General features: G+C 40.8%; 1 protein-coding gene across 17 annotated transcripts in view; it reads left to right on the top strand.

Moving 5' to 3' along the window:
* Positions 1-15,075, top strand: part of LOC118230003 (clathrin coat assembly protein AP180-like) — a 37,882-nt gene that overhangs the window by 2,854 nt on the left and 19,953 nt on the right. For all 17 annotated transcript variants that reach the window (XM_035422661.1, XM_035422645.1, XM_035422646.1 and 14 more), the window contains exons 2-8: positions 6,093-6,235; positions 9,928-10,003; positions 10,227-10,329; positions 11,095-11,188; positions 12,068-12,179; positions 12,417-12,523; positions 13,507-13,548. In XM_035422661.1, coding sequence (XP_035278552.1) covers positions 6,093-6,235; positions 9,928-10,003; positions 10,227-10,329; positions 11,095-11,188; positions 12,068-12,179; positions 12,417-12,523; positions 13,507-13,548 — 677 coding nt within the window. The remainder of the gene's footprint in view (positions 1-6,092; positions 6,236-9,927; positions 10,004-10,226; positions 10,330-11,094; positions 11,189-12,067; positions 12,180-12,416; positions 12,524-13,506; positions 13,549-15,075) is intronic.

The raw sequence follows: 15,075 nt of genomic DNA, 5'->3' as shown, positions 1-15,075 counted from the left end.
CAAGAACGCAACTGGTGTTCAGTAAAAGCTTGAAGCTTAATGGTGATTAAAGTTTAAGTATTTCTGAGCAGATGCAGTTGGGTCCAACAACTTACTTAGTCTTAAGCACTTTCATTTCCTTCAGTGTGCTTTGATCATCTTTGATTTGTAATTCATAACTTGTTAAAGGCTGATTGGAATTTATTTTTTATTTTTTTATTTTTTTTTAGTTTTGCTGTAAAAATTACTTTAGCAAATGTTGCCATTTTGAATTAGGATAAGTTAAGTTGTTTTTTATAATTTTGTTTAGTTTGCTGGACATACATTTTGACTCTTTTGTTTGCAGCGGTTTCTTATATTCTTTAAAGACTTGGTGATATCTAAGATATCATATGGTTGCTGGAATCTTTGTGTTTTTGGTTTGAAAGCTGCCATAGGTTCTTTCTTGATAAAGCTCATTTACTATTCAACTGTCTTTCTCTGTGTGTTTGTATATTGTTTAATTTCCCTGGGTTTCATATTTTTAGTTTTCATTTTGTTTTTAGTTTTGTTCATAGTTCAAATTGTGTGTGGCCGGATTTATGCCTTCTTTGGTAAATTGGTATTTTGTCCAAAAAAAAAAAAAAAAAATAAAAATAAAGGATTTATCCATTTCAGGATGAATAATTGCAGCCTCATATGTGATAGTACTGTTCTGTGTTCACTGGTATGTGGGCAGGAGGCAAAACAGGTTTGGCTTGAGCCTAGGGAGGGTTACAGCCTCCATTTGCTGCCCTTGTTTTTTAGATTTAAGATGGTTTCCCTGTGATCTGACAGGGGAAGCTGTGACTTGACTATAAATACGTTTATGTGCCTTGGGTCAAGGTCTTTGAAGGCATTGTCCACCAAACCACTACCTAACACTGAAAAGTAAGTGCATCCACCCATAGAATCCCCATTTCCCAGAGCTTAAGCATCTGTTTTATGCTTTTTATAATGCCTTTGTATGGTCACATGGGTATGAAGTGGAAGGGAATGGCCAAATAGATGATTGTTTCCATCTGTGACTGTGAAGTCAACCACTCTGCTAGTCCTGGCAATGTGATGACACCCTGCAGATTCTAAACAAATGATCTAAAAACTTTCTCATGATGTGTCTTCAGAACATCTTTATTGATTTTCAGGCAAATGTGTTTTCCCTTTCTAAGAGAGATGATATCATTTTTCAAATTAATCTCTGTAACATTTGCAATTCCCTCAGAATCAGTCACTTAATCTGTCATTCTCTATGTGAAGTCTCACTCTCTCACACACATTGTCTCCTTAGCTTGGGGTGATAGTGATGATGCGATACTGATGGAGAGATTCTTGCTTGATGCACATGGACACGAAAGGGGCAGGCCGAGGGGTGGAGCTACAGCGATTACATCACAGTAGTTATCCTGGAGTGTCCTGTACGTCGAACAGTGATGTCACCATGTGAAGGGGCAGGGCTCAACCTGTCCTGCAGGTTGTTTGTGCAGTGACTTACTCCTGAGAACCTTCATACCTCATGCAGTTTCTGAACCCTGGACAGTGCAAGTTCATGAAGGAGATTCAGAACCATGGCCAGAGTTGAAGTAATGGTTCAGCATCAATTTAAAACTAATGTAACATTGTTTTTGTGTTCTCAAATGTTAAATAACTGCTGGCTCAAACAGAGTCCAACCAGACTTCCTCAAAATGTTACACAGTAGTTTTAAACAGTACATTCTCTCATTGTATTGCTGCAAAAAACCAGCAACCCCATATGCTTTGAAGAACTCCTCCTCTACAGTGACTACTGCATAATTACATCAGGTTAGTTTGAGAGCTCACTTCCTCAAAATACCATGTTACATGGAGACCACACCCCATCATGTCTCTTCTCAAAACACCACACAGTGAACTGCATACACACACGCGCGTGCACACACACACACACACACACACACACTCACCCATATATCGAATCAGAGGTTTCTGTCAGAGCAGAGAGGGTTGGTATTAGTAGTCACTATTTTACAATCTATTTCAGATCAATTGTTAAATTAGTTTTTAATGGAACATTTTCATTCTTTTGGCAAAAAACAAAAACAAAAACAAAACATGGGCTGTTGAATGGGTATATCTGTATAAAGCAACAGCGTTGTTTGTAATAGCATGTTAGAGTTATGACTTCTGGCTGTGATAACTCTTGTATTCTACTACGCAGACACTGCATTAGGTTGTGTTGTATTTAATGTAAGACAAAAAGCTGTTGCCAAGTAATATTAAAGTGACAGAGACTTCAAGCGAAGTTTGAGTTAAACTGAAGGGAAAATTTCATTAAAACGGTAGATTTATGTTGTGCACTGCACATACATCTCATTGCAATGGAGATGTAAGCAAGCCATAGTTGCAGCAGATTTATTTTGGGTGCTTTGTAGGAATGAGCCTGTCGAGCTAGCAAGCATTAAGCAACACAACTGCAAATCCCATTTTGCACTTGTATAAAGCATTGCATATAATTAAACAACTAACAAGACCATGCCCTTTGGTCACATGTCATAAAATGTATTTCAATCAACTGATGTTGAAGACCAGTATTAAATCAATCTGAGTAGAAGAAACTGTGCTTTGTTTTTGAGGAAGTTTTTGGTCATAATTGATACGGCATATATCATGGTGATTTAAATAAACATTTAAAAAAAAAAGTATTTTTAGAGCGACAATAAAATATTTGATCTCTCCTCAGTGAAAGACATGACCGTAATGTACTTTCTGGCCACATCCAATGCTATGTTGCATGTCTTGTGTGGAAGGAAATGGTCACAAGGGGATGAATGAGTTGTCCATGGGCTATTTTAATCCACTTTACTTGGATGAATCAAAAGTAATTAAAAAAATTTAAAGAAAAGAAAAAAAAACATGACCATTTAGTTATAGAGTTATGGAAGATAACACAGAACACAGCTGATTTTTGAATGAAAAAGTCTATTCGCCAAGCATAGAGGTTCACCTAATAAAGTCTGTGAGCAAAGCCTGAGCTGATTGTTGATCAGCCTCAGGTGAGCATGCCTATTTGTGAGTCTGTAGCTGCCCAAAATTCTATAACTCTCCCAGGCAGTGGAAGGGAGCAGGAACAACCAACTGCAGCCTAAGAGGAGAAGCCCTTTCTGTTCCTTCCCCCTCCTTTCCCAGTGTCTCCACAGGATACGTACCACCATCCAGAATATTTAAACCTAGCCACTGTATTAGCCACAGTATTCTGCTGGAGCTACACATTACTGTAGTCACAACTGCCGTATTATCAGCTAATTACTGTGAACAATGCCGCGGAGAACCGTGGTGTTAATCCGGGCTATTTCTGGGCGCCGTCTGCGCTGTGGTAGTGCGTCCAGCTGTAGAATGTGCTACTCTTTGGTTTACTCCTCATGCTGTTATCCTAACGGAGGATTACTGTCTTTATTTAGACAACACCGATCCTGATTAGTGCCTGAGCACTGCAATGTAGTTCAGTGGGTGGAGGTGGAGTGGTGTGAATTTGTTTTGAATACGCAGCTGATAGTTATGACCGTCTCAGAAAGGAAATAATCAGTAAAATATTTGCCTTTGCCTTCCAAACACCAAAGTAATGAATCACTAGCAAACTACTACTAATTCCATCCCACTCAAGCAAATATGATGGAGTTAAAAATGAGCAATATTTTGGGGGGAGAAACCAAACGGATTGATCTATATTCATTTTATCAAAGTAAGAATAAGGATGAAATGCTTTTTATCTGTTTCATCCATCATTGTGTTGCACTTCGAGTCACTGCTAAAAGCTAACATTTTTGCTTTGAGGGCAGTGAGTCATTTTGCGACAACCCCTCCTGTGTCTGGGTTAATTTGCATAAAGTTCCTCTCAGGATCGCAATGGGCTTCAGGTTTTCTGTCTCATGCAGGATGTATAAACACAGGGTGACTCCCTCCTCTCCCCATCTGCCAATCCCCCCCCCCCCCCCCCCCCCCCCCCCCCCCCCCCCCCCCCCCCCCCCCCCCCCCCCCCCCCCGTAGCTAAGCCCTCAAGGAAGAATCGCTGCTCACCTTGCAGCTTTGTGACTCTCCTTGACCCCCTGAAGTGACCTTGGACACACAACACTTGCCCTCCTTCCTTCTGCTCTGTGAATGAGAGGAAGGGGCAGGTGGAGGTTCTGCTTTGTGGCTGAGAGGAAGGGGCAGGTGGAGGTTCTGAGGTTCTGCTCTGTGACTGAGAGGAAGGGGCAGGTGGAGGTTCTGCTCTGTGAATGAGGGGAAGGGGCAGGTGCAGGTTCTGCTCTGTGACTGAGAGAAAGGGGCAGATGGAGGTTCTGCTCTGTGAATGAGAGGAAGGTGGAGGTTCAGTTCTGTGAATCGGAGGAAGGGGCAGTTGGAGGTTCTGTTCTGTGACTGAGAGAAAGTGGCAGGTGGAGGTTCTGCTCTGTGACTGAGAGGAAGGGGCGGGTGGAGGTTCTGCTCTGTGACTGAGAGAAAGGGGCAGATGGAGGTTCTGCTGTGGGAATGAGAGGAAGGGGCAGATGGAGGTTCTGCTCTGTGCCTGAGAGGAAGGGGCAGGTGGAGGTTCTGCTCTGTGAATGAGAGGAAGGGGCGGGTGGAGGTTCTGCTGTGTGACTGAGAGGAAGGGGCAGGTGGAGGTTCTGCTCTGTGAATGAGAGGAAGGGGCAGGTGGAGGTTCTGCTGTGTGGCTGAGAGGAAGGGACAGGTGGAGGTTCTGCTCTGTGACTGAGAGGAAGGGGCAGGTTGGGGACTGCTCTGTGAATGAGAGGAAGGAGCAGGTGGAGGTTCTGCTGTGTGACTGAGAGGAAGGGGCAGGTGGAGGTTCTGCTCTGTGACTGAGAGGAAGGGGCAGGTGGAGGTTCTGCTCTGTGAATGAGGAGAAGGTGGAGGTTCAGCTCTGTGAATCGGAGGAAGGGGCAGGTGGAGGTTCAGCTTTGTGACTGAGAGGAATGAGCAGATGGAGGTTCTGCTGTGTGACTGAGAGAAAGGGGCGGGTGGAGGTTCTGCTGTGTGACTGAGAGGAAGGGGCAGGTGGAGGTTCTGCTGTGTGACTGAGAGAAAGGGGCAGATGGAGGTTCTGCTGTGGGAATGAGAGGAAGGGGCAAATTGAGGTTCTGCTCTGTGAATGAGAGGAAGGGGCAGGTGGAGGTTCTGCTCTGTGACTGAGAGGAAGGGGCAGGTGGAGGTTCTGCTCTGTGAATGAGAGGAAGGGGCAGTTGGAGGTTCTGCTGTGTGACTGAGAGAAAGGGGCGGGTGGAGGTTCTGCTCTGTGGCTGAGAGGAAGGGGCAGGTGGAGGTTCTGCTCTGTGAATGAGAGGAAGGGGCAGGTGGAGGTTCTGCTCTGTGACTGAGAGGAAGGGGTAGGTGGAGGTTCTGCTGTGTGACTGAGAGAAAGGGGCAGATGGAGGTTCTGCTGTGGGAATGAGAGGAAGGGGCAAATTGAGGTTCTGCTCTGTGAATGAGAGGAAGGGGCAGGTGGAGGTTCTGCTGTGTGACTGAGAGAAAGGGGCGGGTGGAGGTTCTGCTCTGTGAATGAGGGGAAGGTGGAGGTTCAGCTCTGTGAATCGGAGGAAGGGGCAGGTGGAGGTTCTGCTTTGTGACTGAGAGGAATGAGCAGATGGAGGTTCTGCTGTGTGACTGAGAGAAAGGGGCGGGTGGAGGTTCTGCTGTGGGACTGGGTCTCATCGTAATGTCTCATCTCTATACTGCAGTGCAGGGGGGGACTTAGCTGAATAAAACTCATTCAACATTTTTTTCCCTCTTTGACACAATGGAGAATTTGTGCAGTTCTGCAGTGATGGAATTAATATGTGTTTAACGGGCTAATGTGTATGTGGTGATATTAACCACCCTTGTGGGAGGAATTTCTCCTACAGTGTATACAGCTGTGGTTATTGCACAGCAGTAAAATGAATTCCGCTTCAGCCACTTGTCAACCTGTATGACTGTTTCATAGCCCTGATAATTATATGCATGCCATATTTTATTCAGCTTTAATGTAAGCAGGTGTGCAATGGCTTTAATGCTTGAATAATTTAATTGTTATTTTAAGATGATTTCAGAAGAGTCAGTTTCCATTTTCAATTCTTTTGCAGACCTGATCCAGGCAACCAATGAGACCAACGTGAACATCCCACAGATGGCTGATACACTGTTTGAAAGGTCCACTAATGCCAGCTGGGTGGTGGTCTTCAAGGCACTAGTCGCCACACATCACATAATGGTTCATGGAAATGAGGTGAGTGTGATGCTTGTCACCTTTTCAGCGCTACTTACGCGACAGCATTCATGCCTTTCCCCCTGTTGGTGGCAGCTGGGGGAAGCGAGGGGGGGGGGGAGGTGTACTGTGTGTAGCTGTTCACATTGTTAATTTAGTGCATTGTGCACTGATGAGGTGCATTGTGAGTATGTTTTTGATCTGGACGTGCATTGTGGGTGACTTTTCACATTGAATGAAGTGTCGGCGGTTAGCTGTCCATGGCACTGATGAAGTACATTGTAGGTAGATGTTCACAGAGCTGACAGAGTGCATTGGCGACTGTCAATATTCCTCACAGAAAGCATTGTGGGTAGATGTCCACAGCCCTGCTTTGATTATATGCCCATGGATCTGAGAAAATGCATTGCATCATGGGTAGCCGTCCGCAGCTGTGACAGCCCCTTTTTGCAGTGGAGTTAATCACAGAGCTGGGTTAAGGGGCGAGGAAGTAATAATTTTTTTCCCTTTGTATGGATTAATATTTTCCAAAATAGTTGTAATTTTCAAATCATTAGATTAAGCTTTTATTTGATCTCCTTTCCATAAATTATGGTAAACCGCATTGTTATAATTGTAGCACATATGCATAATAGAGGTGAAATGTGCTGAAAAATGCACTAAGAAAATGTGTTTTATATATTAAAAAAAAAAACCTTTATTGAGGTCTTATGACAAGTCTTATGACATGTTCTTATTTTTCTTCAACTGATTTGAAAGTTTGTCCCTTATGTTGATTAACAAAGCTATGTATTTTTTTCAGTTAAATGGCAATGAAAAGTGTCTGTAAATTTGAATTGATGCTGCAGTTATTCTTAGCTTTATAGCCGGTATATTTGGAAATATTCCTCATGTGACTTGTATTTGAAATGTTTTTGCACTTTCCTATTCTCAATTATGACTCCTCAGTTGTGCTATTAACACTCACACAAGCGCATGACCACTGAAACACAAGTACTTTTCATCCAAAATGTGTTTTTCCAGAACAAAATGTTTATATGGTGCTAGTTCACAATGATGTGGACTCTATTCTTCTCCACACGACAGTTTGCATTTAACTAAAACTTTATGATTCAGCACCAACGTCCCCCCACCTCCTCAAAAACACATTATGCATGAGCTCAAATAGACAATAAGGTATACTATGAAATTGTAATATTGGTATAGATTGATTGTTGTTATGAATGGCTTTCCTCAACAACAGCATCCTGCGAACATCACCATAAATAGAATAACAGGGCGCTGAATTGTCTTGTGCAGCTTAGCGTCCTATGGGATAGATTTACTAATATGTTTTCAGTCGTAGATATGACGCATTCTGCCCCAGAAACATGCGTCTTATGTGTCAAAGAGGCACACAAGACTGGAAGCGCAGTATGCATATGATCTACGTGAGTCGTTGCAAGGTGTGCTTCTCTCCTTAATGCATATGCATTTAAGGGAGGATCACGCAAATAACGGGCAGAGATATTATGCGGTTGATAACGGACCAGTGCGGTTGATTACGTATCAGACCTGGGTCAAATACGTATTTGTTTTGGATTCAAATACTTTTCTGTGCTCTGTTGATCTTGCCTGATGTAATTGAGCCTGCCAGTATTACCAGAAGGTGGGGTTTGCACTATTTGTGAGTATTTCATTGGTTCTAATACACCAGGCAAGATCAGTAAAGCGTAGAAAAGTGTTTGAATCCAAAACAAATAAGTATTTGTCCCAGGTCTGTTGTGTATACCCTTGAATTGACTAAAGTTCACGCAATTAATAAGGGTCGATTTTTTCATGAAATGTCTCCGTCCCCAAAAACACAGGCGTAAATCAAGGCGCAAGCAGGATGAAGACACAGGTAGTGGCACTGAAGATGCTCTGAGAGAATATTTGCAGCAAGAATCACATTATTTCATTATTTCTTGAGCAAGAAATCATCAAATGATTATCAATATGAATTATTATTAATTATTGCAACCAAGCTATAAAAGCTGGATATTTGTCACAGAAAGTTTTGGAGAAGTCATGGCAAAGTTGTTAAAAAATCACGGAAAACTGAAAAAAGAGGCAGAAATCATAGAGTGTTTAAAAACATCAATTTATTGAATTAACCAGTAGATCTCATACACAGCAGTGGGAAATGATTGAAACATGCACAGCTGTAGCAACAGTAACAAGTGCTTGAAGTAAAAAAAAAAAAAAAAATCAGTGGGCAGTTGCCACTAGTAGCTAATAACAACGAATAAATGCTGGTGCTTTAAATTGCGTTTGTCCATCATGGAAAGAGCATGCATTTATTAGAAACAGAATACGGAGTATGCTCAAATTGCATTACTAAAATAATAAAAGGACTAGTGTTCTCATTTTTATTTCTTTAAAGTTAGATTTGGTACATCTAGGTTGTGAGGTTTGAGTCTTGGAGTGCCTGTTGTCACTGATTGTAGCTACAGGAAGAGCTTTCAAAAAAATCAGGGAAAGCACTCAAATGAAATTCACAGCGCTACTAAAAAAGAGACAAGACTCATGAAATTCGTGACACCTACGTCTTCTGTGAAAAACACCCAGCCCAAGAAATAATTACTCTTCTACGAGAGATAAAAGATGCCGTAGAACCTCCCACACATTCCCATTGTATCCCCGCAATAGTCCAGCTCCTTTCAACACAGCTGGAATATACACATTTTTTCTGTGCTGTCCATAGTGCTTCATAGCCTACGCTTTGACGTGGCACCAGAAGATGCATCCATTTCCCCACATCCAATGAAGATACACTGTACCACTCCTGGATATCAACCGTCTTGTTTTCTTTTTAGATTGCATTCTGTAAACATGTAACAGCAAAAAGCATGTTGTTTGTTATAGCAGCTCAGAGGCAGCGTAATTCTAAAAGCAGTTGCATTTATACATTACATTACATTACATTACAGGCATTTAGCAGACGCTCTTATCCAGAGCGACTTACACAACTTTTACATAGCATTTTACATTGTATCCATTTATACAGCTGGATATATACTGAAGCAATTTCGCTTAAGTACCTTGCTCAAGGGTACAACGGAAGTGTCCTACTCGGGAATCGAACCTGCGACCTTTCGGTTACAAGCCCAGTTCCTTACCCACTGTGCTACACTCCGTCCACTCCATACATACAGACAGGGACATCATGTTTTTCCTCACCTAGCTCACAATTCCAACAAATATTGACTCAGAAAATCATAACTGACTTTTCAAGGACCGATAACTGCTTAAAATTATGTATGATTTGATTTATTGTAAATCAAAATAGTGCTTTATATCTGAAAATTACTTCCGGAACAGATGTTTACTTACTTCGCTCAAAAATAGTTTTTTTTTCCCACAAAGGTTGTCATATTACTTAGTCCTTTTGGCCCTCAGTAGAGAACTGAATTGCACCTGTACAGACCTGAAATGGCTACTGTAGCAGCAGTGTACAAAAAAGTTATCGACCATCTTACATTTAAGATGCGTTACATTATTTTATACATAATCCCCTACTCTAGGCTCAATTACGTAAGTGAACAGTGATTGCACAACTGTTTCCTATGTGTTTGGAAATGCTTGTAAACTAATGCACTTAGATAAAAATTGATTTTTGTGGTTTCACTCATGAACTTAGACTCTTGTTGTTATTGTTGTCTTTGCATGATAATTGTGCTTTATTGTCACAGAGGTTCATCCAGTACTTGGCCTCCCGCAGCACTCTCTTCAACCTCAGTAACTTTCTGGACAAAACTGGGTCTCATGGTGAGCAAGATTGGTCTTTGTAACTTTCAGCTATTGGCAAGGGATGAAATGTCATCCTGTGAATAGGAGTAGAGGTGTTGCTATTTACCGTCAGTTATTCAAGAACATGTGCAATACTCTTCCTCTGTGGTACTTTACAAGATATGTCCTTTGAGATTTCTCAGTTGCACTGGTGAGTGTTAATGCTGTGTGATGATGGTGATGTTTGTGATTTGAATCCTAGGCTATGACATGTCAACGTTCATCAGACGCTACAGCAGGTACCTGAATGAGAAGGGCTTTGCTTACCGGCAGATGGCCTTCGATTTCACCCGGGTGAAAAAGGGGTAGGTTGAAGGTTCTCTCCTCCAATACCAATACTGCTTGGCCAAGGAAAGGACAACTGCTGGTGTTAACTTTATTTATTTTTTGTTCAACATGAGAGCCAAGCGTAATTAGGAGATATTGCATAATTAGCTGTCATTCCGCCTTTCGGACTGTTTAATCCTGTCTGCACTATTATTCTTCTCATTTTTTATTGCAGTGCATTTTGGGTAAATCAATGTAACTGATTCAGCATGCAAGCAGGAGACAGTGCTTTTTCTGGTGCTATGCCGACGTGCTACAGGGTATTCACAGTTTCCAGCAATTTCTTGTATTTGCTTGTAATACTGACTGCAGACCAAGGTCAGTGTTCGTAGAGAGTTTAAGAGAAGGAGTGCCACAGCTGATCTCAGATCAGTTCTGCCTTCAAGCTCATAAAGATTGACATTAGGATACGGACGAGGAAACCAGATCCTGGATCAGCACTCCTAATGTGAGACTTTATGAATTGTAACGCTGTAATAATTGCAAATGTGTATCCCGTGATTCCTGAGTGCTCAGCTCTCTCAGTGCCTCCCAGCAGCCTCTCAATTTATTTAAAATGATTAATACACTTGAGACCCATTTAAATAGGAGCTTTGAGAACTCAGACGGTGAAGATGCATTAGAAACTGAGAACACGTTGTAGAGACGGTCGACGCTGAGCACGCTGAGAGGTTCTGCTGTGCTTGCTGTTTATCTTCGTGTTGACTGGGTGACGAGCGGTTTGCATTTGCTGCTTATCTCAGTGCTGAAGGTGTTATGAGGACAATGGCTCCAGACAAGCTGCTGAAAGGGATGTCCAGCCTGCAGGGGCTGATCGATGCGCTGCTGGAGTTCGACGTGAGTTCCCACCCTCACATCCGGGCCATGTCTCTGTGCGCCTTACTCTTGTGCTGTCTTGCTAAATTTCACACTATGGTTTGTATTCATTAAAGTCTCTGATAACTCAATGGCACACTTTAGAGTGGGGATCCCGAAACAAGTCCTGCATGGCCATGATGCCAAATGTTTTTTTTTCGTTTTTTGTGTGTGTCTCAGTGCATAAAGGCTTAATTTAAGGCACTGATTGATTGAAGCTTGCACTGGCTGTTGACTGGAGAGAAATCACAAAGACCGACAGTCCCCCCAGGATTGAAGAGATCCCTGTTTTAGAGGCTGACTTAAGAGTAATTTAAATTCTAAGGCTGATTATCAGTGCTTTTAGTCATGCAGATCATATTCTTTCTTCTTATGTGTGCATTTATGGAGGAAATTTAAAATGTGATTACATTTGTATGAATGTATTCTTGATATTTTAATGTACGGTTGTTTGCATCAGTATATTTCCCTCTTGATGAAGTCTCATAAGAGATCTTTTAAGAAATTTTAATATTTTAATAACATTGGGTGATTACCATATTTAATTATATGATTACACTCTCCCTTCTTGTATTTTCTTCTTTTTCTTGTTTCTCAATCTCTTTCTCGTTGACTCTCTCAAATTCAAATTCAAGATACTGAATCTTGCTGACAAAAAGGGCGCCAACAACACGTGTATTATTATTTTTTATTAATTTTTATTTTAAAGAAAATGTTATCACCTCATTATTATTATTATTATTATTATTATTATTATTATTATTATTATTATTAACAACAAAAACAACAACAATAATTATTACTATAAACATTATATATAATTATAATTATTATAATAAAATGACACTCTCTCTGTGACAGGTTCATCCTAAAGAACTGACCAATGGAGTGATAAATGCTGCCTTTCTTCTGCTCTTCAAAGACCTGATTAAGTTATTTGCCTGCTACAATGATGGAGTTATTAATTTATTAGGCAAGTGGTATTTCTTTGTATTTCTGTGTGGTTATGAGATATAATCATTAGTCAGAGACAAATTATAACCATAGCATAACCATATCTACTATATCTAAAGTATGGCTATACAGTGCAAAACACTGTCCTTGCCTCCTTCATAATATGTCCAAGCTGTAAGCCTCTATGTGATACTGTTTTACACGGTTGGTTGATTTATCTGGTGCCAAACCAAAATGATGGTCATTTTAATTTCAGAGAAATTCTTCAAAATGAAGAAAGGAGAATGCAAGGATGCACTGGAAATCTACAAGAGGTTCCTGACCAGGATTACCAGAATTTCAGAGTTTCTCAAGATTGCTGAGGTATCACCCACTGAGCCTGAGGCTCTGTGTGTGTGTGCGTATGTGTGTGTGTGTGTGTGTATGTGTCCTTACAAAGGGCAAAATTTACTGCCTGAAATTGCTTTGAGTGTTGAAAACACAAGTAGTTATTTTAGCAGGGTATCTACTAATAGTAATCATGTAAATGAACGTGGCAGCGAAATATGTTTTCACATTGCATATTAAACATTTTGAAATAGGATGTTAAGAACAATGGATAGCACGCTGAAAATTTAAATTTAGCACATATAGCAAGAGACACTTATTACTGTATTAGCCAGTATTTGTGGTTGCAGGTAGTGTTTGTAGTTGCAGGTAGTCATCCATCTCATCCAATATTTAGGGTGCTGAATGATATGTAAATGTAGTTTTTATCATGTTTTTTTTTTTTCCCTCTGAACATCTCTTAAGTGTGACGTTCATGTGCTGTCTCCTAGCGCCAGTTATACCATCCGTGACAATGCTGTCATGTCTGACTGAAACGTGAGACTCGCTTTCCTCAGGCAGTGAATAACACTCATAGTTTTCGTCTGCGGGTGTCACCTGCCTTGACAGATTGCACGAGGTAGTTTGTGTGCACTTATCCACCTACTATCCACCAAATTCTTTAGTGGTCTTGCATTTGGATTCCCAAAAATGCCTATGATTTGAGGCTAACCTGTAAAATGTAGCTGATATTGCATTTATTACATTACATGTGTGCTAAACACATGAACATTTAAGGCACATATTTCCCAGCACAAGCTTAGTAAATATGTACCAAAAAGCCTGTCTGTATGTCTGTTCTCACTGAATGTGTCTGTCTGTGTCCTCAGTAGGTCTGTGTATGTCTGTCCTAACTAAACTCAACCATATATCTGTGATCACTGGGTACTGGTATGCATTCCTCATTTTTGTTTAATGAAAAATAATTAATATAAATTATTTCAGTGTCTTACTGCCCACTTTTTCTGTTTCTTTTTCAGCAAGTCGGGGTCGATAAAAATGACATCCCTGACGTTTCTTATGTAAGTTATTCTCTTAAATGCCATCACTATCAGTGATTTTTTCAATATTATTTACTGTGGCTGCATGCATCCTGAAATTAGTCTGTTAATCAACAAAATCCCAGCTGCAGCTCCAGCCTACTTGACCAATCACAGTATGCTGGGATGTGTTTAAGCTTTGGGGGTTACTGAGTTTAGCCAGTCCAGTCGAAAGAGCTGTCAGATGAATATGAAGTGTGAAGTATGTAGAGATTCTCGCTGCGGATGCTGATGTAGGCTATGCTGGGGGCTGGGGGGGCATAGCCATGACATGAGAATGAGAGAGAGAGAGAAAGCAAAATACAAGACATCTACACTACAGTAAAATATTGGCATTTTACCAAAACATTGCACAACTGACCATATTTATGCCCTACACACCCTAATAGACAAACATGGTAACCAAAACAGTAAGAATATTTGCCTGCTGTATTGATTTCCAAAAACCTTTTGAATCAATCTGGCATGATGGTTTACTATATAAATAGAAAGTGGTGTAGGGGGTGAAACATATGTTGTTATTAAATCATTGTATACAGGAAATAAATACGCAAATATGATTGAAAAAGAAAAAAAACCCTAAATTCTTCCATCATTAACATCCGCCATTCAATTCTGGAAGCACCTAAAAAACAGCGACTCCCACTTATACCACTGTGATGCCCTGAAATGCCATGAACTTAGCCTAGAGAAGAGGCCCCTTAATCAGCTGGTCCTGGGGCACAATTCACTTACCCACACTTACACCATCCAGCCTCAGGACAGCCCGATTCCAATGAATCTGATAGAATTACGTTACCTATTGGGAAACTCAAATAAAAAAAGAATCTAGCAAATTGACATGTAATTTGGTCCCAAACCAAGAATACACTGTGGCATCTGACCACAGTGAAAAACCACAAGCTAAGGAAAGCATTGACGAAGCACAGAGTCAGGGAGTACAGCCTGGTGACAGAGACAGAGCTGCACTTCCTCATTAAATGTGAGAAATGCGAAAAAAATGAGACAACATTTCTTCCCCAAATTCAAAATACAATACCAAAAGTTCCCAAACCTACCTGAATCACTGTATTATAATTCTCCAGGAAGAGGAAAGGTGATGCCTACATTTGGCCCACAATGTGCAGCTACCTGACAGCCTGAGGAACAGTTGTGTGCCTTATTGTTCATAAATTATGATAAACTCTCTTTTGCTGTTTTATTAATCATTATCCTAATCTAATAATTATTAGTTTACGATTTGCTTGTATCAATTCGGTGTTTGTTTATAATTCATGACTTTGCATTGTAGTTTGTGTACTGTACATTGTAGCTAATTTTTTAATTGAATTGAGAGAGAGAGAGAGAGAGAGAGAGAGAGAGAGAGAGAGAGAGAGAGAGATCTAAATTATTGATCTCATGGCCTCAGGTTTCACAGACCTAAGGCAGGTCTTGCTTCATGCTCAGTTTAGTTTGGTTCCCTAGTTAGCAGTTGGGATGAGACTTTATTTTTAAGGGGTTTCCAGTGAC

The sequence above is a fragment of the Anguilla anguilla genome, chromosome 6 (genome assembly GCF_013347855.1).
Source record: "Anguilla anguilla isolate fAngAng1 chromosome 6, fAngAng1.pri, whole genome shotgun sequence".
In the NCBI taxonomy this organism is placed as follows: Eukaryota; Metazoa; Chordata; class Actinopteri; order Anguilliformes; family Anguillidae; genus Anguilla; species Anguilla anguilla.
This window is presented reverse-complemented; position numbering and strand designations above follow the sequence as displayed.